Source organism: Mixophyes fleayi, chromosome 10, assembly GCF_038048845.1.
Source record: "Mixophyes fleayi isolate aMixFle1 chromosome 10, aMixFle1.hap1, whole genome shotgun sequence".
Taxonomy (NCBI): domain Eukaryota; kingdom Metazoa; phylum Chordata; class Amphibia; order Anura; family Limnodynastidae; genus Mixophyes; species Mixophyes fleayi.
This window is the reverse complement of record NC_134411.1, coordinates 3,829,632-3,852,346: the sequence shown is the minus strand read 5'-3', so window position 1 is coordinate 3,852,346 and position 22,715 is coordinate 3,829,632. Positions and strand designations below refer to the sequence as shown.

General features: G+C 39.7%; 1 protein-coding gene across 1 annotated transcript in view; it reads left to right on the top strand.

Annotated features, from left to right (window-relative positions):
• The window catches only part of PLCB3 (phospholipase C beta 3), a 79,841-nt gene that overhangs the window by 12,408 nt on the left and 44,718 nt on the right, over positions 1–22,715 (top strand). Inside the window, exon 2 of the mRNA XM_075187662.1 lies at positions 21,262–21,339. Coding sequence (XP_075043763.1) covers positions 21,262–21,339 — 78 coding nt within the window. The remainder of the gene's footprint in view (positions 1–21,261; positions 21,340–22,715) is intronic.

Genomic DNA, 22,715 nt, shown 5'->3' with positions numbered 1-22,715 from the left:
CTATTTTTCAATGGGGTTCTGTATACCTGAACTAATTTCAATATTGCATATGTGTATGTAATTCATACTTGCCTACTTTCAGTAGGCGACGTCCGGGAGAGGGGCGTGACTAATGGGCAGGTCACCTCTAATTGCGTCATTTTGGCCCCGCCTCCACAAGTAAAATTATGTTTTGTCGCAGGGGGCGGGGCCAAAATGGCGCGATTCTCTGTGAATCGGGTCATTTTAACAATGGAATTCCGGGATGCGGGAGAAATGCCAGCTCTTGTCTGGGAGACTGACCCGACTTTCCGGGAGCGTTGGCAAGTATGATTTAATTAAAATTCAGCTATAAATGTCTGACCTGTAATTCACAGTGAATATTCCATGTCTCCCATATTTACATGAAGGCTAGTTATGTGCACCTCTGTACCACGTTTTGCTTTTCTGCCGGTGCGTGCTAGAACTTGCGGTCCTGTCCTGCCAGTTTTATGAATGTTTCATTAATTTGTGCAGTAATTAAACAAGGTTTACAGTAGACTGCATATTATTGAGAAACTTAAGAGCTACTTGTAGCATTTGTATTTTACAACACAGAAAACAAAGACTTAGAGTCCACCCTATTACTAAGATTAGGGTGCATTGATATTTTCGTAGCTGACGAATACAAGAGAAAGTAAGAGCCCACATATGGGCAAAATAGCAGATTATTGAAATACATTTATTAAAGGCTACTGTCCAGAGAAGAAGAATAATATATGATCACCACTGGTTTAGGGTCTGTGTATAAAGTTCTCCTAGGTTAAAGCGACACTTTTCTCACAGCTGTGTGTCAATAAACTTTCCAATGAATGAAAACAGAGATCTGGGGGTAAATGTATCAAGCTGAGAGTTTTCCGGCAAGTTTGAAAAGTGGAGATGTTGCCTATAGCAACCAATCAGATTCCAGCTGTCATTTTGTACAATGCACTAAATAAATGATAGCTAGAATCTGATTGTTTTTTTAAACCCGCCGGAAAACTCTCAGCTTGATACATTTACCCCCTGATCTCTACGTTTTCTCTATATATCCAAAGAAATGAATGAGTATTATCTTTATTACTTGCAATATCTGCCCTATACGCACTATGTTATGTTTTCATTCATTGGCAGGGCCGGACTGGCTATGTGGCACTTTTGGCATTTGCCAGAAGGACCGATGGCTGTATTACCGTAATAACGGTAATTGAATCTGCCCCTAAGAGTTTAAATTAATCAAGGGCTTTTGTCCTTTAGTGGAAATACATTGGAATTTGTGGTCATACTTTTACTGTTTTCAAAAATGCACTTAGTGGACAATTAGGTGCTAAATTAGAAGCAATGAGGGTCTGCATTTTTGTAGCTTATAAATGATCCTTAGTGACTCTCAGCTGATAGAGCAGTTTCCCAGAAATTAGCTGAATGATATCACACATATCAGTGGAATAAGAGAAGAAAGCAAAATGTTACTTACAACTGGATTATATCTTACGTTTGGCATTTTATAAACCAGTCAGAGAAAAACACTTCTGCCATATTATAAATATTCTGCAATAAATATGTCCCCGCTGGTAATGTTAGTCCGGTTGTTTTAATAAAAAACAAACAAAACCATTTGAATGAAGTTCTTTAAATGTTTTGCTTATTGTTGATGTGAGCTAAATTCTGTATTAATGACATCAGTGCTTGGCGTTATCAGTAGTGTTGTAGTCACTCTGGAATACCTTGTAGTAGAGGGGGTAATTATACAACCCCTCAGCCACTCCTGTGTAAATTCCTTTGCTTGATGTTAATGGCTGTAATACATTTTATACTGGCTTAGAAAAAAACCCTATTCTGGTTAAGTCATTGTTTCGGCATCCTGGCATGAAGCCAGCCAGTCTACCCCTGACATTTATTTCGTTGAAACAATCTACACATACAGAGGGCATATTGTGTCTATGTACCATAGGAATGCCTATTCATAAGTATCTTCCCTACATTCATGCCAGTATCCTAAGTTTGCCCTGTTGGACAAAACAATTTGGACCCCATAGACAAATATTATAACTTGCTCAGAGAAATAACAATAATTGCATTGCACTCTACTCTGTGAATTAAAGTGGAACACTGTGCAGGCAGCTATTTTGTGGGCAAACCAAATATTCACACTGTACACCTCTGTGATGACACTGATTTCTAGGGCATTGATTGGCTGCCTTTGTATTTAGATTTGTTAAGGCCACAAAGCTTGTGCCTCGACAGTATGACAGGTGCACTTTAAACATGAAAAAGGCCTGCACACTTGTCTGCTCTGTGGATGTAGTACAGATGCTGCATGTGTGATTTGGAAGTTATAAAGGACACCATCCAGAAAAGATTGGCTTCTGTCCTATTTGAATCTTATCCAGACTCCAGGAGAGCTAATGTCAAGTAATCATCCTGTAAGCTGTGATTTACCTGGGTACAAAACCATACAAGAGTGTTTCATATTGCTCAGGTCATCATCATCATCAGTTATTTATATAGCACCACTAATTCCGTAACGCTGTACAGAGAACTCATTCACATCAGTCCTTGTCTCCGCTCTAGAAGCTGCCACTGACATCTAAATAAAATAAATATTTAAGCTGTGATGACCAGGGGCCTGATTCATTAGGGATCTAAACTTAAGAAACTTCTTATTTCAGTCTCCTGGACAAAACCATGTTACAATGCAAGGGGTGCAAATTAGTTTTCTGTTTTACACATAAGTTAAATACTAACTGTTTTTTCATGTAGAACACAAATACTTGATAGCTTATTTGTACACTGAAATGTAGAGTTGATATGTGTGTGCTACATGAAAAAACAGTCAGTATTTAACTTATGTGCAAAACAGAAAACTAATTTGCACCCCTTGCATTGTAATTGTAATTTGGCAATTGAAATGTATTTGTGAGTGTGTTGGAGAGCTATTTTAATTCTATTTTAAAATGTACTTTATGATTCACCATTATAGTGGATTACTACAGCAGTTAAGTAGATAAGCTGCAGACCTATTTCAATGAATTTACTAAAAAGATTACAGTGATTCACATGAAGATGGACAAAACAAGATATAATGCAGGTCTCCGACCTTATTGTGAGCAGAGTGTGGTAACAAATCGTCTCTATATTGGGGTGGTGATCAAGGGGCAACTTTATTAATGCAACTAATATACATTGTTTGCAAACATTTCTCTGTACTGAATATATCTGAAATATTGCTAGACACATATGTGTTTTCTTCTCATCAGGTTTCTCTGCATATTTAAATAACAGTATATATGCGGTGTATATAATGGTCACTATTACTGATGACACTTTTTTAATGTACTTTAGCTTTAGAATGTAAGAGTGTTCCTTGTACCGGGGAAGCATGTGACTGGCCAAGGAGCAATCTACTTGGGGTTGTAGAGCTTCAAGTCACACATGCCTAACCAGCTTCTAATTAACAGAGTGGAAGTATAAAGAATATAACATTTTAGATCGATTTGTGGTCTGACTTGGTTTGAAATGTGACTGGTAAAATGCAAGCAATGCAGAAAAAATCTAGTGCTCAGGTGCATCTTTTAATGTACATCTGACAAATCAGTTTCATGGCATTTCCCTCAGATTACCTAGTTCACTTTCCTACTGTGAATAATTTAGCTCCTTCTCATAAGGAGTTAAAGTTATTTATATATTTAGATTCACTTGCATTACTGGCAGTGCCACCATATCTTCATAGATTTGCAATACCCTTATATGTTAATTTAAGTTTAGATTGCTGGTATTAATATGCTTGTATGGGTTCAGTATGATGGTATAAGACCCCTATTGCATACTTGCCATCTCTTCCTCGTTGGCTTCAGGGAGATCCCAGGGATGGTGGGCGTGCAGGGGCGGGCCTTGATGCATCGCATCATTTTGGCCCTGCCCTAAACGATTGTCCCAATTTTGGCTAAGATTATGCGATATTTGCGTTATTAAGCCCCACCCCCCACTATTTATCTATTGCAGGGGCGAGAACCAGGAGGTTGCCCTGCTCTCCCGGGAGCTCTCCCAGAAATGCGGGAGTCTCCCGGACATTCCGGGATAGTAGGCAACTATGCGTTAAAGAAAAGCAGCTAATGAATCTCTTTTACATTTCTGTCTCTATTACTGAAGTCATATTGTCTTACCGGTCAGTCTTTGATTAAACCTTGGTCTCCGTGAAAATGGCCACCTCCATAGGCATCAACACATGGACATAGGACACAATTTCTGAACTGTATCATCATGCCACAGACGGCGAAGCCAACCACGTCTTGTACTGGCTCAGCATCAGGGACAATGCCAGACTCTTCAGGGAGTGAGGGAGATCACCCCTATTTCAGGGAGTCTCCCTGACATTCAGGGAGAGTTGGCAGGTAGCAGCCATTACAATAACCTTGGTTTTGTGTAGTTTGTCTGGTGTCATGGTTAGACCAGTCTGCAGGATATAGTTGTAATGCACATACTATCTCTTTGCTTTTGATTATAGAATGTTAACAGGTTTATAAAGTATATTCTAGATCCTCTAGTTCTGTGTTTCATAAATCAAAAAAAATGAGTGATTGCTGGGACGAAGGGGATTTACATTCACTCACTGTGTCCTCGTTCTGCAGATACTAGAAAATGTTCTTGCCGCAGATAAATGATAAGGAAACAATGTAAAATGAAAGATAATATTCTCAGCTTCATTGTTTGACTTTCTGCTGGTCAATAGTGAATGTGTAATATAAGAAAACAGAGAGAGTAATGAAAGGGGACTGATCTGTGAACAGTCAGTGGCTGTCAGCTATATCAGGGGTAAGCAACCTGTGCTCTACCAGCTGTTGCTTGGTTTTCAGGGTCTGCTGGTACTTGTAGTACAACAGCTGGGATGTCTAAGGTTGCTAAAATCTGACCGATATGTACCGAAAACATCTATTCTCCTTTTACAATTATTATTCTTTTATCTTACTCAGAATTGAGCTATTTTGTACCTTTCATTTCAATGTGTTTAATGTAAATATTGTATTGCTCTACTTTAGTTTTAGGTAGGATTCACTAATTTATCTAAATCAAGGTCATAGATTATCATGAACAGGATGCAGATTTGTGATCACTTTTATTTTATTTAAGTACTTTTAAAGACAATACAATCTTGAAGCAGCCCCTTCTTCCAAATTACCCTCCCCCATTCCTCTTGTTGTGTAGGACTGCATAGAGAAGAACTCCTGGGGAATCCTCATGTCCTCTTGCTGCCAGGGAATCAATCTGGAATCCGCTGTGTGAGCCAGCACTCTGATTTGTTGTTGTCCGACTAGTGTTGCAGGACTCTTCTGATGGCTGGCTGTCTGGGGCCGCATTATTGAGAGTTCTGTATCTCCACAAAGCTGTTGACTGTGCTCCCACTCCTCCTCTGGTCTGTAATCAGGACAGAGTTGTGTAAATGCTGACTTGTTTCGATAACTCCAGCCTGATTCCCCAGTAGTAAAAAGAAACTCTCCAGCAGAGCTTCTCCACAGGCCTGATCTGTGGACAGGCCAGATAGGCCCAGGTGTAGTGTAGAGCAGTACAAGTGCTACAGGAGCAGATGGCCTTGTGTGGCATTACCTTAGCTCACTTTTTTTTTCCTACATATTTTATATGTATCTGTGTTTCTGCTGTAAGGCCGGTTTCCTATTGGGGTTAAAAAATAAAAATAAACGCTCAGTGACACTGCTTGTACATGTGGTAGGGGGTTTGTCAATAGAGGCCACTTTACCTTGCCAATCCCAGTGACAAGTGTAAGCAGATGTGGGTCTGGAATCATTGGCACCAGTCAGTTGCATCCCCGTGCCCACTGATGAAAGCGAGTTATTCCAACCCTAACCAGTTAGCTTGATTATGCAGATTGCTACATTTAAATATCTTCTTTATATTCCATCTACATCTTGTCCACATGCTATAGGTCAGTAACAACTACTTGGATACTACCTTTTATTATGGTATCAGTGCCTCCTCCATAGCTGCATTATATGTATCCGATTATTAGAAACACATTATTTATGGTAGATTTAACTAAAGATTAATTCCAAACATAAAGAGGGCTCTCCTTTAAATCTCTTATATTCACAACCAGCTGAAGTACCCGGCGTTGCCCAGGTTTAGATCTTCAAGTTATTAAGTTATCAATGAGTTGGATGTAATTGTTTAAAAATAATTGGTAGCTAAGATGCCATCCAAATCCATCCTTTAGAAGGCCCAGAACAGGCTCTCTGTGTTAAAATTCTGGCCAACGTACAGCAGCAGGAGGTCCGACCGGGACCACCTTAAACCTGGCCAGGGTCCAACTGGACCATCTCGCATTGTCTCCATCCCAATCAGTACACTGGTGTCTGAATGCATAACCAGAGAGACGAACAAACGGACCAATGAATTTTATATATAAGATGACACTCACAGACACTCTATTTTCTCCCCTGCCTTTCCTTGGGAATTCTAGATATGAGAAAATTTGTGAATCCCTTTTTAAAATAATCTATTAGTGGGTGTCATTCATTCTAAATTATGGAAAGAAACATCAAGGTCTACCTCATTAAACAAAGCTGCTTTATTGCTACAATGGGCGAGGGACTTAGGTAGGGAATGGGATTTCTTTAAAGGTGTATTACAGTTTATATCTCATTCCTCCCAGTGTGGGGCATCTTCTCCTAACTCTTTCTGGTCTTAAGCCTGAAAAAATAATCCAAATTCCACAGCATTATACTTTGAAGCCACATACACAATGATACGGGGAGAATTTCCTAGTGATATCACATGATGTATGCTCACCTTTAATTCATACATGCCATTGAATAGCGGGATGGGGCTTAATGATGTGATTAAGCCCCGCCCCTGCCATTCAATGCCGTTAATTTCGGTGAATCCGGGAGGTTTGCCTACTCTTCCGGGAGTCCTGGAGTACTCCCCGAAATTCGTGAGCCTCCCGGGAAAGTAGGCAAGTATGCTTTAATTATGTTAGGGATGTCTAAATTAATCAAGAAATCATGTCTTACCCCACAAGTGGACAGCTAGCAAACAATGGTATTCCTTAATGGTCTTAAAAAAATAAGTCAAGTGGACCAATTGGATTCAGTTTGGGTACCTGGGCCAATAAAGGGAGATCAAACTGTGATTCACAATAAAATCTTTACTAGTTTAGGGAAAAGTAGCTGATATCTATATTAATTCCCCTTTTTTCTGTTATTAGTTAAATGTATTTTGTTTTACATTCTGTATTTCTGAAAACCTTTTTAAATAACAAAATAAATATTATGGTTTGTTGTCTTTAAATAAGGTACAAATTTTCAGTCGCCATTATTTTAACAAGCACATCTGCTGTTCATCAGAGTCACCTTAATAAGGATTAGATGACAGCCCTTTTGTTTGATCCAAGATTTAGACTGTATAAAATGTGTCTTAAGAATATATGACCAGCATCTTAAGGAACGTGTCTGTTTCCTTCCTAAAAATCTAATCTTCATGGACCAAATTTAGCAGCATATCTTCCCTTCACTCTGAACTTTCACCCAAATATGATTGCCATCTTCTCTGCTTTTTTCATTCCTCCACTATTTCATTTCAAGCAGCGCTTTTTGTTATTTTTTGCCTGTAAATGTTAGGTGCAGCCCTGCTGTTTATTCTATCTGTTCATGATTGATGTTTTTAATAAACGATTTACACAAAAATAAATAACAATGTATGAATGGTGAAAATATTTATGAAATGGACGTCCTGTTCAGAAGAGTCATCAAGCCATCAGATGCACTATGTCCTATTTATACATCGTATTTTAAATTTTACCTCAGTTGAGGTGGGTCTGCCAGACAACATGGATGCATTCAATAGTTTTTTAATTGTAAGAATGTAATTATGTTGCTGAATTAGTAAGCTTTAATTGGTATTTATTGGAACTGTCCTGGCATTTTGCTGTGGAAGGGCTTACTTTTGCTGCTTGAACTGGTACAAAAGCTGTCCAATAGTTTTGTTACCTAGCTTGGACGAAGCCCATGACTGTCAGTTTGCACTTAATGAGTCAGTATTCTCTATAGTGATCACATAAACACTAGGGGCCTGATTCATTAAGGATCTTAGCTTGAGAAACTTTTTAATTAAGACTGCTGGACACAACCATGTTACAATGCAAGGGGTGCAAACTAGTTTTCTGTTTTGCACATAAGTTAAATACTGACTGTTTTTTCATGTAGCACACAAATACTTGATAGCTTATTTGTACACTGAAATTTTAAAGTTGATATCTGTGTGCTACATGAGAAAACAGTCAGAATTTAACTGTGCAAAACAGAATATTAATTTGCACCCCTTGCATTGTAACATGGTTTTGTCCAGGAGACTTAAATAAGAAGTTTCCCAAGTTATAAGATCCTTAATGAATCGGGCCCTAAATTGGCATCAATACAAAATTATTTGATGCATACTAAGATCTTGCCTGTATCATAAGCATAGAATATAACTGCCGAAACGCTACATGTGAATTTCAGATAATCAGAATGTTTCATTGCGGTTGTTTTTGACAAATTAGTTTGATGTTGCTGAGATCAGCTTTGTATTTAATTTGTGTTAATTTTGTATCTATGCAATAGATGTATTCATTCTTGATCTCTACTTGGTGAGTCATTTAAAATGCATTACAGACTAATATTGTTTATGGGTGCGATTATCCGGATGTATGTGTGTTATGCAGAAATGTTTTGATTTTCTGTTTTTCCTTGGTTTCATTGAATTTTCTTGCACCATCTATTTTGGAAGTTCAGTGCCCTTTATTTTACTGAGCACCCTTTTGGGTTATTTTTTTGTTGTTTGATATTATTGTATAACTGATTTGCAAGATAAAGGACATTTATGCTGTTCATATATTACATATTTTGAGAAGTTTGTCCAGAAGACTGGATATGTGGCAAAATTAGCTACACGCTTGGAGGTCCAGTTATAGTTGTGTGGCTAGCATGCTGATCCGATCACCAAGTGTTCACGCGGTATGATCCCTCTTTTCTGTTCCTGGTTGGCCTATAACCTCACAAATGCATCAATGGTGGTCACTAGTCTGAATAATAATAATAAAATTGTATAAAGTCTGTACATATGTTTGGCTAGCGTAACACAGGTCATTTGATTTGTTTGGTGCATTTGCCTTTAATTAGTGTAGGATGCATCTTGATGTTTATTGTGAAAATCAGGGGAAAAAAAGCTGCAGGCAATTGAGATAGTTCATTAACTGTAAAGTGAATTGTAAACATGGAAATAGTTTGTGTAATTGAAGTTCCTATTAACCACTTCTAAGGAGGGGTGCGACTCATCCTGCCTGTAACAGCCAAGATTCACTGCTGCAAGAGAGCAGGAATGATCTTAGCAATTCACTGCTATGGGGCATTATTTTTAAATCCTACTTATGTTCATCAAATCCTCCCAGTGATCGGTTTATCTCGGTTATCAGGAACATTACGATCTTCACATTTTGGGGAACACTGTCTGCAGACAATCTGCACAATTATGTACGATTAATGTATTTAGGTGAACATAAATAGCGTCATCTAAATCATTATTAGATCTCCCAATAAGGCAATAAGGGTTAAGCCATTAACTTTTTCAGCATGAAAAGTAGAATTTTCAAAATCCCTAGATTTTCCTGAGTGCAAGTTTCTTTCAATTAACTCTTGATTTGCCCTATGAAAGGCTGCTCAACATGTAGGGGAGGGCTGGCAAATTTTAGCCTGAGATGCAAGACTTGACTCAGCAGCCTATTAGGAGCAATTTAAGGCTTAGTGACCCAGTCCAAGGTAGCCCACAATAGGACCCCAGCCTGGGGGGCAGATGCCCCCTTGTAGCCCAGCCCAACCTGCATGTCTCTAATATTCAGTTATAGTGGAACAAAACTTTTTTTAAAAGGACAAAGAATTCTCAGTTGTTTAGTTTAGCATTTTAAGTCTAGGTCAGTGGATCCCCAACTTTCTCATTTCGAGGCCCCCTGAGGGTACCCATAATTTTTTCAAGGCACCGCTAAGTAAAAATATATACCAAATACTCCCCTGCCTTGCTCGCCACCAGCCCTGGCCGCGGAACCCCCTGTGAGATTGCTGCGGCACCCCAAGGAGCCGCGGCGCACAGTTTGGGAACCATTGGTCTAGGAAGCAAGTAATGTAATATCTCAAACTTGCCTACTCTCCCGGAATTCCCGGGAGGCTCCAGAAATTCGGGGAGTCCTCCGGACTCCTGGAAGAGTAGGCAAACCTCCCGGTTTCGCCAAAATTCACTGCATTGCATGGCGGGGTTAATTGTGTCATTAAGCCCCGCCCCCGCTATTCAATGTCGGCATTTTCTGCGGTTTATAGTGGGGGTGGGGCTATGTTGACGCGACTACATCGCCACGCCCCCTCCTACACTCTGTCACATGACGATCCTGGGGGAGAAGTTTTGAAAGTTGGCATGTATGTAATATCTGCAATAACATGATCATAACAACTTAATTTCAGAAGCCGCCACTTGTGTAAAAAGATTGTGACATTACCACTTTAAGAAGATTCACTGCATTTCTAATGCTAAAAATATGGATTTTTTTGGCGGTCATTGTACGAAAGGACATGAGAATGTTGGTAAATACTGTAAACACATGCATCTAGATTGTAAGCTTGTGAGCAGGGCCCTCTTAGCTCTCTGTCTGTATGTACTACCCAGTAATGTTTTATTAACGTTTGTTCCTGATTGTAAACCGCTACGGAATTTGCTGGCGCTATATAAATAAATGTTGATGATGATTAATACCAAGGGATACTCCAGAGCATTTTTTTTGATGTCCCAGAGTGTTTTTCCTGGTGAAAGGAAAAGGTCTACATTATCAAAGCTTGTTATTATGAAAGCTCTCCAACAGTTGTTTAATAGTTCATGTGCTGGAGAAATAAGATGGACTTCTCTGAAGCACATTTTTTCATGAGCTGCTTTGATGCCGGCCCTAAATGCTACTTGCTGTTTTTTAACAATATGCTTTGTGTGATACCTTCTAGGCAAACCCATTCATTTCCAAAGTTAGGACCGCATCTGTAAAAAAACAAAACACTTGTGTAAAAATCAAAGCTCTGGTGTAATACCATCTTAATTCCAATTTTTTTTTACATTGTTGTGGATTTTTTACCTGTTACCTTAAAGCTGTTATTAAAGAATCACAGTTTACTAAATGTCATGCTCCTACCATAGCATGCACAGTCACAAGATATGATGTAGTGATTTGAAGATTTGGAATGCCTCATTTGTCACTTGTCAGCATGCTCATTCACTGCACGATCCTCCCCCCATTCTTTACTTTGAGTCTTCCTGACTAAAGCTGGGTACACACTACAGAAATTGCAACCAACTTTTTATGCCGAGCGATTTTACATGCGATCGATGTTCCGATCACTCGGTCCATGGACTGCATACACACTAGCCTTGTTTAGGACAATAAAGGGAAGAACGGAGATCCCTTTAGCGACTTTTTACAGTCATGTTGTCGTGAGCAATGACTGTAATTTCGTACTCACTGTTGTGGATGGGTCGAAGTTTATACACCCTACACAACTGAAACGAGATTGGAACAAAAATATTAAACGGTACGACCAACCAAATGAGGCGATAATCGTCCATTTGGGCAGACTTTCGACCATCGTGTCACTGCACACACTGACCCGACTTTTGAACGAGCGGTCGTATGTCGGCTGATTGAGCCGATTATTGGACGAAAACCGTGTAGTGTGCACCCAGCTTTAGAGATCAGACGATCCTCTCCTCAGTAACGAGCTTGAGTGCTGAAACCAGCAGAGAGATTGTGCAGCCATATAACTCCCATGCAGATATACTTTTCAAGAGGTGTTAAAGGAGGGCATTTTATAAAAATTACTCACATTCATGGTAAACAGGTACAAACCTTGGTGTCTGAAAAAATAAACATTAAAACAAGGATGTGGGATTGTAGCTTTAATTCAGAACTGTATAGATTAAGTTTACAAAATCACTGACAGCTCACTGTATTCTGAAAACCGGACAGGACAGGTGATTTCTCTATATAAAGTACAGAATACATTATCCCCATTATCCCCTGTGCCAACTTCACAAATATTATTCTGCCTCCTAAAATGGAAATAAAAAGTTTATCAGCTGGAATACATTGCATGAGAATGTGTGTGTAGATAATAACGGTTTGTTATATCTGGCTTTCCCCAAGGGCTATATTTTACTGTTTTAGTGATAAAAATGTATGATATAATTTTATCACGAAACAGAATCCAACTATATCTATAGAGCTGCAAAAAAAACAAGGGGTTGATGTCTAAAAGAAATTCCGTTGTAGTCGTTGAGATACAAATCTTCGATAAACTGTACTTGAGAATGAATTGTTTACTTGTTCTCATTGGCACAACTGTTTTTCAGATTTCCTGTACATCCCCATTTAGTAGTCTGAGATACATTGTATTGCTTAGTGTATGATGTCCGATCTATCAGAGGCCGTGTGTTTTCTTGTATGTCTGTAAATCTGTGATAGTGTCAGTGTGCATCTGGATGTCTGTGTATCCATATACCAAATGACCAGCACATTTCTAGGATTTCTTTCAACTAAAAACCCAAATAAGGAAGTCTAGAGAGAGAGGGGGAGCATGAGAAAAGCACAGGACAGGGAAAGGACAAGGGAGAGAATAAGTGGATGAGAGGGATAATAAAACACAAGTCAGAAGAAATAAGAATCATCATCGTCAGTTATTCATATAGCGCCACTAATTCCGCAGCGCTGTACAGAACGAGCAGGAAGGATATAAAATACAATTTGATAGCGAGGGAATAGCATGGGAGGAGCATCGTCTTCCATAAAAGTTAAATAAGTATTACCCCAGCAATGGGAAAATGTAATTTGTGTTTGAAAAATATGTCAGTACACTGGTACAAATAGAAAACAGACTGAGGGAGAGAATTAAACATGAGGAGACAAAAGAGAGCATGGGGGTGGGGATATCAGGCAGTAAGGTAAAGATAGAGTAGTATTAACACTAGACAATTAAAGAACAGTAGTGGTATAAAGTTGTTGAACCTCATCAGTACGAAAAGTATCTGATACAATCTTTTTAATCACGGGGAAAACAGGTTTGCATATGAATGAGTGTGTTACATGAAAAAACAGTCAGTATTTAACTTATGTGCAAAACAGAAAACTAGTTTGCGCCCCTTGCATTGTAACATGGTTTTGTCCAGGAGACTTAAATAAGATACCTCTTCATTTAAGATCCTTAATGAATCAGGTCCCAGATCACAATCCAATAGCTCACCTTTGGGATGTGGGGGAAGATGAGATGCGCAGCATGATTGTACAGCCGACAAATCTGCAGCATATTTAACGGGATCTGAGATCTCTGAACTCCAGCCAGTGCAGGTGACCTTTTAGGCATACATTTGTGAATGTCATAAGATTCATTTTTATTGGATCACCTTGTAAGTTAGTTCTGGTTTCCCTTTAAGTAAGAAGTGGAAGCATTATTCTAATTATTTTCTGCTCTGCTCCAGATTTGTTGCTATTTCAAGTCTTAAGATCTCTTTTAGCAATCTTGTAGAAGAGGTATTGCCACCTACACTGATCTACCAGGGGAGGGTTCTGCCTGGCTGTGGCAGGAGAGGGATTCATGCTCTAGGCTGTAGCTGCGAGACTTTTAACAATAAAGAGATTCAGCCTTATTCCAGAACAAATGGGGGAGACAGCGCCATGAAAAACGTGGCAGTGTGCACGCAGCTGACAGCACATAACCCAAGATGTTTACATACAGTGTGAAGCAAATGTGATGTGCAATGGCAAAGGCTTAGATTAGAACTGTCTGAGTGCACTGAGCCTTATTTGTCAGAGTACAGAAGCTACTGGTCACCTGTCATCTCCTATACCTGTTCACTACCATAATCCACTGCAATACTGGTGTCCTGCTGAACCATTTAGAGTTTGTTGCATATGCTAAATGCCCTTAACCCAATTACCCCACAATTAAAGTTTATCAGGTTCTTTAGAACACTTTGCAAGAGTACTTTATCCATTGCACCACCTGGGCTAATATAGGGTACTTCTGGGTACTTTACTAATATAATCCAAGCCTGCCAGACCAAGCCTGCCAGATGTATTATTTGTATTTCAGCAATGACAATTAGCAAAGGAGCAATGGAGCTCTCCTCTTTGTGCGTTACCTATATAACACAGTACAATGTGACTGCAGACTTAGAAGACCAAGGCCGCCAACCCTATTATTTCTATTTCAGCAATGACAATTTACCCCTTCTGCGTCTCTCTGTGAAATGGCGCTGGATCGCCGTGGAGGGCGGTACTTATAGAATCCAAAGCTCACGATATCTGTGCTCCAACGGCATAACAATGACGTTTTGCCTCGTTTCCAATACCGAGAGCGCACAAAAGTACCGTCTCTGATTTGCTAAGTTTGGGTGTGTTCGGTTCTCAGGGAACCGCGCCTGAGCATCTCTAGTTAAGAAATATTATGTATGGCTATCTCACAGAAGAAGCATTACTGCAATGAAAAATTATGAAGAGTTAAATAATACTATCCATGTCTACTTTACAAGACTTTTAAAAAAGATGTGTTACATAATACAGTGATGTACTTTGTGTGGAATTTACTGTGGCAGAGGAATTGTTAATATCAGGATTTTAGCAGGAAAGGGTTATCTAATGTGCATTGGTTTCCATAGCTCTAGCCCTGGAAGCGTTAAATAATATTGTGCATGGTTGTGTTTGGTAGTAGCAGGAGATGGTTGTCAGTGTGTTCTCTGCACTGTGAACTGCTATAAATGGCAGAATGTTAATTAAATTACAGGATTATCTGATGATCGGGCTCTGACTAATTGGATTAAACCAGCACACAATATTACACTAACATGCAGTGACTTCACTGTTCTCTACCTACAAACACACAGCACTCTCATACGGGCTACTTACACACAATACCCTCCATCCTCTTACCTAGTGCACAGCACCCTCAGGCGAGCTAATTACACACAATACTCTTTTGTCTCCCGCACAGCACTCTCAGACCTGCTATTTATAGGCAATAGGCCTGTTTTAGATTGGCAGGTAAGTGCTTTGTACCACGTAATGATGCATCTTGGTACAACATTGTTGCAATACGCATCTACTCAATTTGTGTCCATAGTTATCATTTCTCAGATTTGCAACCCCTTGTGCTTGGAAAGGCAAATCTGCAGCATTGACATGCAAGTTGTATGCAGGGAAGATGTGGAGATAGAAGTTAAGCACACCCCTTTGAGTATCATTAAAAATGTCATTTTGATTAACGCACATTTTCATTACCTAGGTGCAAGCAGGGCCGTCTTTCCCATTGGGCACAATGGGCAGGTGCAGCCCAGGGTTGCCCGTCGGAGGCAGCAAAAAAAAAAGTTTGTTAATTGATGATGACTGTCGCATCTTTGTTTTTGACACATCTATATTCTAGATTTATGGTAGCAACTGAACATACAGATGTAAAAACCACATGTGTACAGAAGTCATACCCAATATCCGCAGTCTTCTTACACCGTACACTCACTACAATACTGGGCAATACATACTTACCGACAATGGGACTCGTATAGAGCTAGGAACAAACCCTTGCGCATTTGCATCTGTACAATCCATGTTACTATGCAGTACAGTATGGTTTGCCAGTGTGCAAAATTGCACCTTCTAGTTGGATTTAGTCCTAAGTGTAATATGCGCATATGAGCAAACCCTTTTGTCTCACATGTAGAACAATCAGAAACAATACCTGTTGCAAGGGGTATTTGGGCTCTTTCAAAACAAATGGTGGCAGTGACTATGCAAATATAAAATACTCTGAGCGCTCTTATATATCCACAAATACTTATCGCACCTTCATTAACATACAAGGCCCTTATCAACTTTGCCCCCTTAATAGCATAAATGTAACAGTCGCTATTGAAAGTGACGTCAATCTCACTGACGCTATGTTCTAATGCCGGAATTCTTCTCAGTCAGTTTTTCAGCAAGTCGGAATTGACTCCAGCTCGGAATTACAGCAATCGGAATTTTACTGTCGCTGTTTGTGGTGTCAGTGTAATCGTGTTCGCAGTAATGACTACCACTGTATTCTGCTAACACTGTGTGGTTTCTGCAGAAGCTACACAGACTTTCTGATAGGAGACTTTTGTGGTCCCAGAACTGTGACAGCCCCACTGAGATTGTTGGAAAATATGTTGTTATGTTGAATTCTCATTAACGTTGACCATTATTATTGTTTATATAGCACAAATCATATTATGGAGCGCTCTATGGAGAATATGTAATTATTCACATCAGTCCCTGGTCCATTGGAGCTTACATTGTAAATTCCCTCCCACACATGTATACCTCCAAACATTTAAATCGCGAAAACAGCACAAAATAAGTCACCCCCCCCCCCCTCGATCCACCCAAACACGAATGGCCATATTTGGGTTTATCTCCCACCTATTTTCATGTTAAGGTCCAGCCTTTTTGTGGATGTCCCTCCTAAGTAGGGACAGCTGTGAGGTATGCACATGAGGAGAATATGCAAACTCTGCCCAGTGCCACGAGGTAGCATTTGTTGCCCACTGTACCACCTGTGATGAGGTACACCCAGTACTTTAAAGCATACTTGCCTACTTTCAGTAGGCGACGTCCGGGAGAGAGGCGTGACTAACGGGCAGGAGGGGGCGGGGCACCCCGAATCGCGTCATTTTGGCCCCACCTCCGCAAGTAAAATGACGTTTTGCCTCGGGGGCGGGGCCAAAATGACGTGATTCTCTGTGAATCGCGTCATTTTGACAAGGGAGTTCTTCCCAGGAGAGTTGGCAAGTATGCTTTAAAGATCATTTATGTGCTGTTGTATCTTCCACTTACTATTCTGGCTCTCCATACTGCTGCTGTGTTTGGAGAACTGAGATGAAACAAGCAGAATGAAGAGGTGGTGCAAATGTGTCAAAATCATGTCAAAGAGAAAAATTGTGTTTCTTTTTAACAAGTAGCTCAGCTATCAATGCTGTGCATGCTTTAGATATCTTTTGTTTGTCTTCTGTTTTTCACCTCTCACTCCTGCTGTCACAGACACACTTCCTCCCTTTCACTTTGGTTCACACTGTGGTACTACAGATTTACCTCCAGTCACAACATGGTGTGAGAGTTCCCCTCCCCTCTCCCCTGCTCCTCAACTGTCTGTCAGATTGTCTCTGCTTACCTCAGTTCCTCTCTGTTAATGGCTGAATCTCTGCCAGGTAATCTCTCTTATCACTGTAAGCACACAGTACCACAGCACAGCACTGAATCGAAATTTTTTCTCTCTCCACAAACCAGAGTGTCTGGAAGGAGCAATTTTACATGTTCTTCACAATTAATTACCATAAAGTGGTGACACAGGTTTGACAGGAATTAAACATGATACTTACAAGTTAGGGCCTGCAGAGGAGGGAACAGCAGCAGCAAGTGATGACTAGGCCACAAGGAGAGAAGAACAATGAATGTGGAAGAGTGAAGGATTAAATAGCCACAAAGAGAATCATAATAACTGGGGTAAAATTTAAATCTTTATAGTAGGTTGTCAACTAGTAGCCTGAACTCTGATCTAATTGTTTGGAGGCATATCAGTTATCACTTAAGGGGATGCTAAATGCTGCTGTATAATATGGTGACACTATATAAATAAATACCAATATATAGGGATGGATGTATAACAATATTATTGTTACGGTACTTTAACTACTTTCTTTGATGACATTAGACTGTAGTGTGCAGGTGCTTGATGAATACAATATTAACTACCATAATAAGTGCACATTTCAATAAATGCATTTTCTTCTATATACGGTAATTGTTTTATTGGCTCCCATAGCTTTCCTGACAATCCTGTGATGAGGATATCCTCTCACAATGCAACCTCTTGTGGGTGTGGCCTAGCATGAAGGAATATACACTGTGATCTCCTTAGGGGTCATATCCATGCTTGGAATTGATTAAAAATATGACAGCAGGTAAAAAAGGTCCCTGACAGAACCCCCGAGAATGCTTCTAGCCAGCACTTCCATGCTCAGTCAGACTCTCTACCAACCTCCAAGGTTTTAAATGCTCCTTAATAATCCAGCTGTTCATTAAAGCCTTCCAGCTTCCACTGTCACTGGCCCAGCCTCCCTCTGACCACATTCCCACTCCGTGTCATCCTCCCCTCCTGCCCTCCCCAGTAGATTGTAAGCTCTTGCAAGCAGATCCTTTTCTCCTCATGTCTTCTAGTCTGCCCACACCTTGTCCACTTGTATGTTCTTTGTTTCTCTATCTTGCTTCCTGGGAAGTGTTTTACTTTGCATAATCCTCCAACTGTGTGTTTCTGTTCAGGTAGATAAGGTTGGTGATGGAGGAACAGAGAACACGCTCCCTGGGACTCGGGAGATGTTACAACCTGTTTGTTTGAAAAAACAGCAATGACTATAAAGTGATAGGCGTACCTCCCAACATGCAAGTCCACAGCATTGGAGCAAGGGGCGAGGCCATATCACAGTGGTGTTGTGGCCACACCCCCAGAGGGCTGTCAAGCACTGTAAAGCCTCCAATATTCCCACCCATGGGAACAAGCATGTCCCCGGACGGGACAGCGGGACAGAGCCCCAAATTCTGGGGCTCTGTCCCGATGAAAAACGGGACATTTGGGTGGTATGCATAGGTTATTGATTAGGTTCTAATTGAAATTTAAGGGGTTTTCCACTTTATTTAAAAAGTTTATTAAATCCTTTCACTTTCCAATAGTAGCACTTTAGTGGTGTCACTATATATATTGGGGTCTAGGCATATATATATATGCCTCAAGTTAGCACATTTGAGGCTGCCTGTAGGTCCTGTTCTCTATATAAAGCTGATTTGAGAAAGGGCCCTAAATTCCTAAAATGTATCAGAAGTGATCTCAGAGTAAACTCTGCATCCTCGTACCTGCAGTAAAGCCTGTGATGCTAGATTAAGCAGTAAAGTACCATAGTGCTAGTTTAGGGCAGCAGATATAGTCTGAGACTGCTTCTTGTTCCATTCACCAGTCCTGATTTTTCATTGTGCCTCCAGGAGGATGTGTATTGTATTAAAAACACCACCTTTGATTTCCCTACTTTTGTGAGTGCAAGATGTTTTAAAATTGTTATTACATTAAGTCGCATATTTGTGCACTTCTCTTTTACAGAAGCTCACAGTGTAGAAGGAAGTGCTCCATGATGTATATGTGCATGACAGTAATTTAAAGCAAGAACAATTATTTACTATATTTTCTAGTTTCTTGAGCTTTCTGGGTACTAGGGGGTATATTTACTAAACTACGGCTTTGAAAAAGTGGAGATGTTGCCTATAGCATCCAATCAGATTCTATTTATTATTTATTTAGTACATTCTACAAAATGACAGCTAGAATATGATTGGTTGCTATAGGCAACATCTCCACTTTTTCAAACCAGTAGTTTAGTAAATATACCCCTAGGATTATTTATAAAAGATTTAATTCATGTGTAAAGTTTATTTTGATCAGATTGTAGTAACTAGGAATTCATGTTGAAATGGCAGTGGTTTGTCAGTGAGTATATTACGCTTCATGTGATGTAGAAAAAGGTCTTATGAATATTTTGTATTGTCCAATCCCCACTATGTATGCCTTCCCACTCCCCCTTTTTTTTTGTCTTTGTAGACCCCATTCCTCTCGCACTTAAAACCCTGAAATAAAAACAAATAATTTTAAAAGAGATAGAATTGAAGCGCCAGTAACTAAACTTTATAACCAATCCACGCGGACAGGTATAATTTCAGCTGTTTGGAGAATGGCAAATATATTTCCACCACACAAATAATCAGTAGCGGAGAATATGGACTATAGACCTGTAAGTCTCACAGCAATAGTGGGGATATGGCGTAATAAATAATAAAAAAAGAATGTTGACCTTTTAGAGTCAAACAAAGTACAAGAGCATGCTGGAGAGGTCATGCAAAACAAATCTAGAATGTTTGATGCGGTATCCCACAATAAATTAATTCCGGATTTCGAAATCTTTGGATTTGACTCAGATAGTGGAATGGATAAAGTTTGGCTACAGGAAAGAAGACAGAGTGTTCTAGTGTAAACTCAGAGCAAGGTCAGGTAAACTGCGAAGAATATCGGGGATCGGTCCTGGCTCCTGGGTAGAGATAAAAAAAGCATCTGAGCCCCCACACCCATCACTGGAGCCCTGGGGGCTGCTCAATTCAGTCGTTGTTGTCCAAGCTTCGCTTTTCGTCTCATAGCCCCTCCAAAAATCAGTGCTGCGTCATACTGCGGAGGGGTGTGTGACCAGGTGGACCTTACTTATATATATCTGGTCCTCCCGCTCACACCCATCTCAGCTGACAACCTGGAGTACAGGTTTAATGTCTTTGTTGTGATGTACAAGGGAAGGTATATATTTTTGCAGATTATGCTGACCTTTTAAATTGGGTTGATACCTAAAATGTGCAGTGATTTAGACAAAATGCAAGAATGGACTATAGTGTGGAATCTTAAGTTTTATACAAAAAATGTATGGTGATGTAATGTTAGCAACAACACAGGAAAGGGACCTCGGAGTTATAACTTCAGATGATATGAAAGTAAGCACACAGTGTAGTCAAAGTCAATAGAATACTTGGATATCTAGGAAGAGGTATTAGAGGCAGACATAGTATTGTACTGTGTACAGTTCTGGGTCTCCTATCTTTAAAAATACATTATAAAATAGAATTAATTCAGAGAAGGGCTACTTATATGGACTGTATAACAACCTATCAGGATGTTCTCGATGTTCTCCAAGAACTAGAAGTGTACAGGAGAGAATAGATGTTGATATATGATAGAAACTTTCAAATATAGCAAAACCATTAATAGAGTTCAAAGAGACAGTATTTGAAAAAAATAGCTAAAAATAAGAGTATTTCTAGAACAAAGGGACACACTCTGACATTGGAGGAAAGACTCATCAAGTAAGAGTTTCAAAATTCATGAGACAAACATATTGCTATAAACAACCCCCCCCCCCCCAGTAAAACAAATGAACATAAAAGACTAGATGCATCCGTAAGTTCCTTTGTTTAACCTGTAGACCTGTTGCATTGTTGTGTTCCGTATAATGAGCAGTGGGATATGGTGACTGTATATGTACTTAATAATCAGGACATTTGGGGATTCCTGGGGCACTGACACTCTGTTTCTTGTCATCCTACAGGAGCCCAGCAGTAAGTCCTTGGTCACCTTGCGTGTGGATAGCACTGGATTTTACCTCTACTGGACCTGTCCTAACATGGTGAGGAGAATGGAAATTAGTTGTGACCTTGGGAGAGAGGTGGATGTAGCATCTTGGGAGAAAATATGGGATTTTTTTAATTAAGGGTGAATGGAAGGAGAAAAAACTGTCAGTGGGAGGGTGCAAAAGTAGAAATGATTGAAGTAATAGAAATGTACAAACGGTGTATGATTGGTAATATGTGTGGAGCAGAGATCAGTATTATTGTTCTATAAAGAGCCCCTGTACCATACGTCTCCATCTCCTAGTTTGTAACTGTTCCAACACACTCTGTTATCTCATAATAACAGCTGTTCCCACACCCTATCTTTTCCGTATGTCACCCAAGGTTCTCTCTCATTGTCTTTCTCCCTTCCCCTTTTATGCTGCCTCTCTCCTTCTCTACTCTATTTTTCTTTCCTTCTCTCTCTCTCTTTATTTCTCTGGCTCTCTAGCTCTCCCTCTGTCTCGCTCTCTTTCTCTCCCTGTCTTTTCCGTTCTCACTCTCTTTCCCTCCCTCCTTAATTTTTTTTGTAATCCACTCTACCTCTCGGCATAACCTCGTTTTTCACATACTCAATGTTCCCTCTTCCCTAGACTATTTATTGAAGTATTTTATTTTCTCCATTGCACATTACTGTAAACACATTTAATGCACTTGTTTTGCACATGCTTGTTTCACTGTGTTTTGTTTTGAGCATTCTTTTCTTTTTCAACAAACTTTTTCTCCAGCCAACACTTTAATTTTGAAAATGTTCTTTTATCTCCACCCAACTCTGTTTCTTCTTTTGTTTTCTGGCAAATTATGTTTTTTTTTGTTGCTACATCTTTTGTTGTTTTTTTTAGCTCTTGACTCACTTGCTCATAAATGGCCTTATTTAGAGTAGTTTTGTGGTCTGAACATAAACAGAAAAATTCTGCCACAAAATTGTGTTGTTATATGTGTATTTTTTCTTGAACAGCTCAAATGCAGCTCATAGTGTGGTGTAAGAATCAACATTGCTGGAGCTGCTCTGCACGGCTACTCATGGACAGGCTCTTTCCCATTCATTCACCTGCATCGTTCACAGGTTTTTTTTCCCTCATTGGATTTACCTTGAATTACTTCAGGACATAGGACAAGAAGAAGCCAATACATTTAGGAGTAAATAGGGAATATGAGGAAAGTCAGTCACACTTGACTCTGCCCTTTGCTTTATTCCTTACATTCAGTCACCTCCACTTTTGAAATTTGAAAATTTATTTTTCTATCCAAAGATGCACCCAAAACTCTAATTCATTCTCTCATTGTGACCCTCCTGGTCTGCAGCAACACTTTATAAATGCCCTTTATAAATGCCATTCACCTCCCCTCAGCCATATATCACCACTTCAGTCTGTCCTAAATGCTGAAGCCA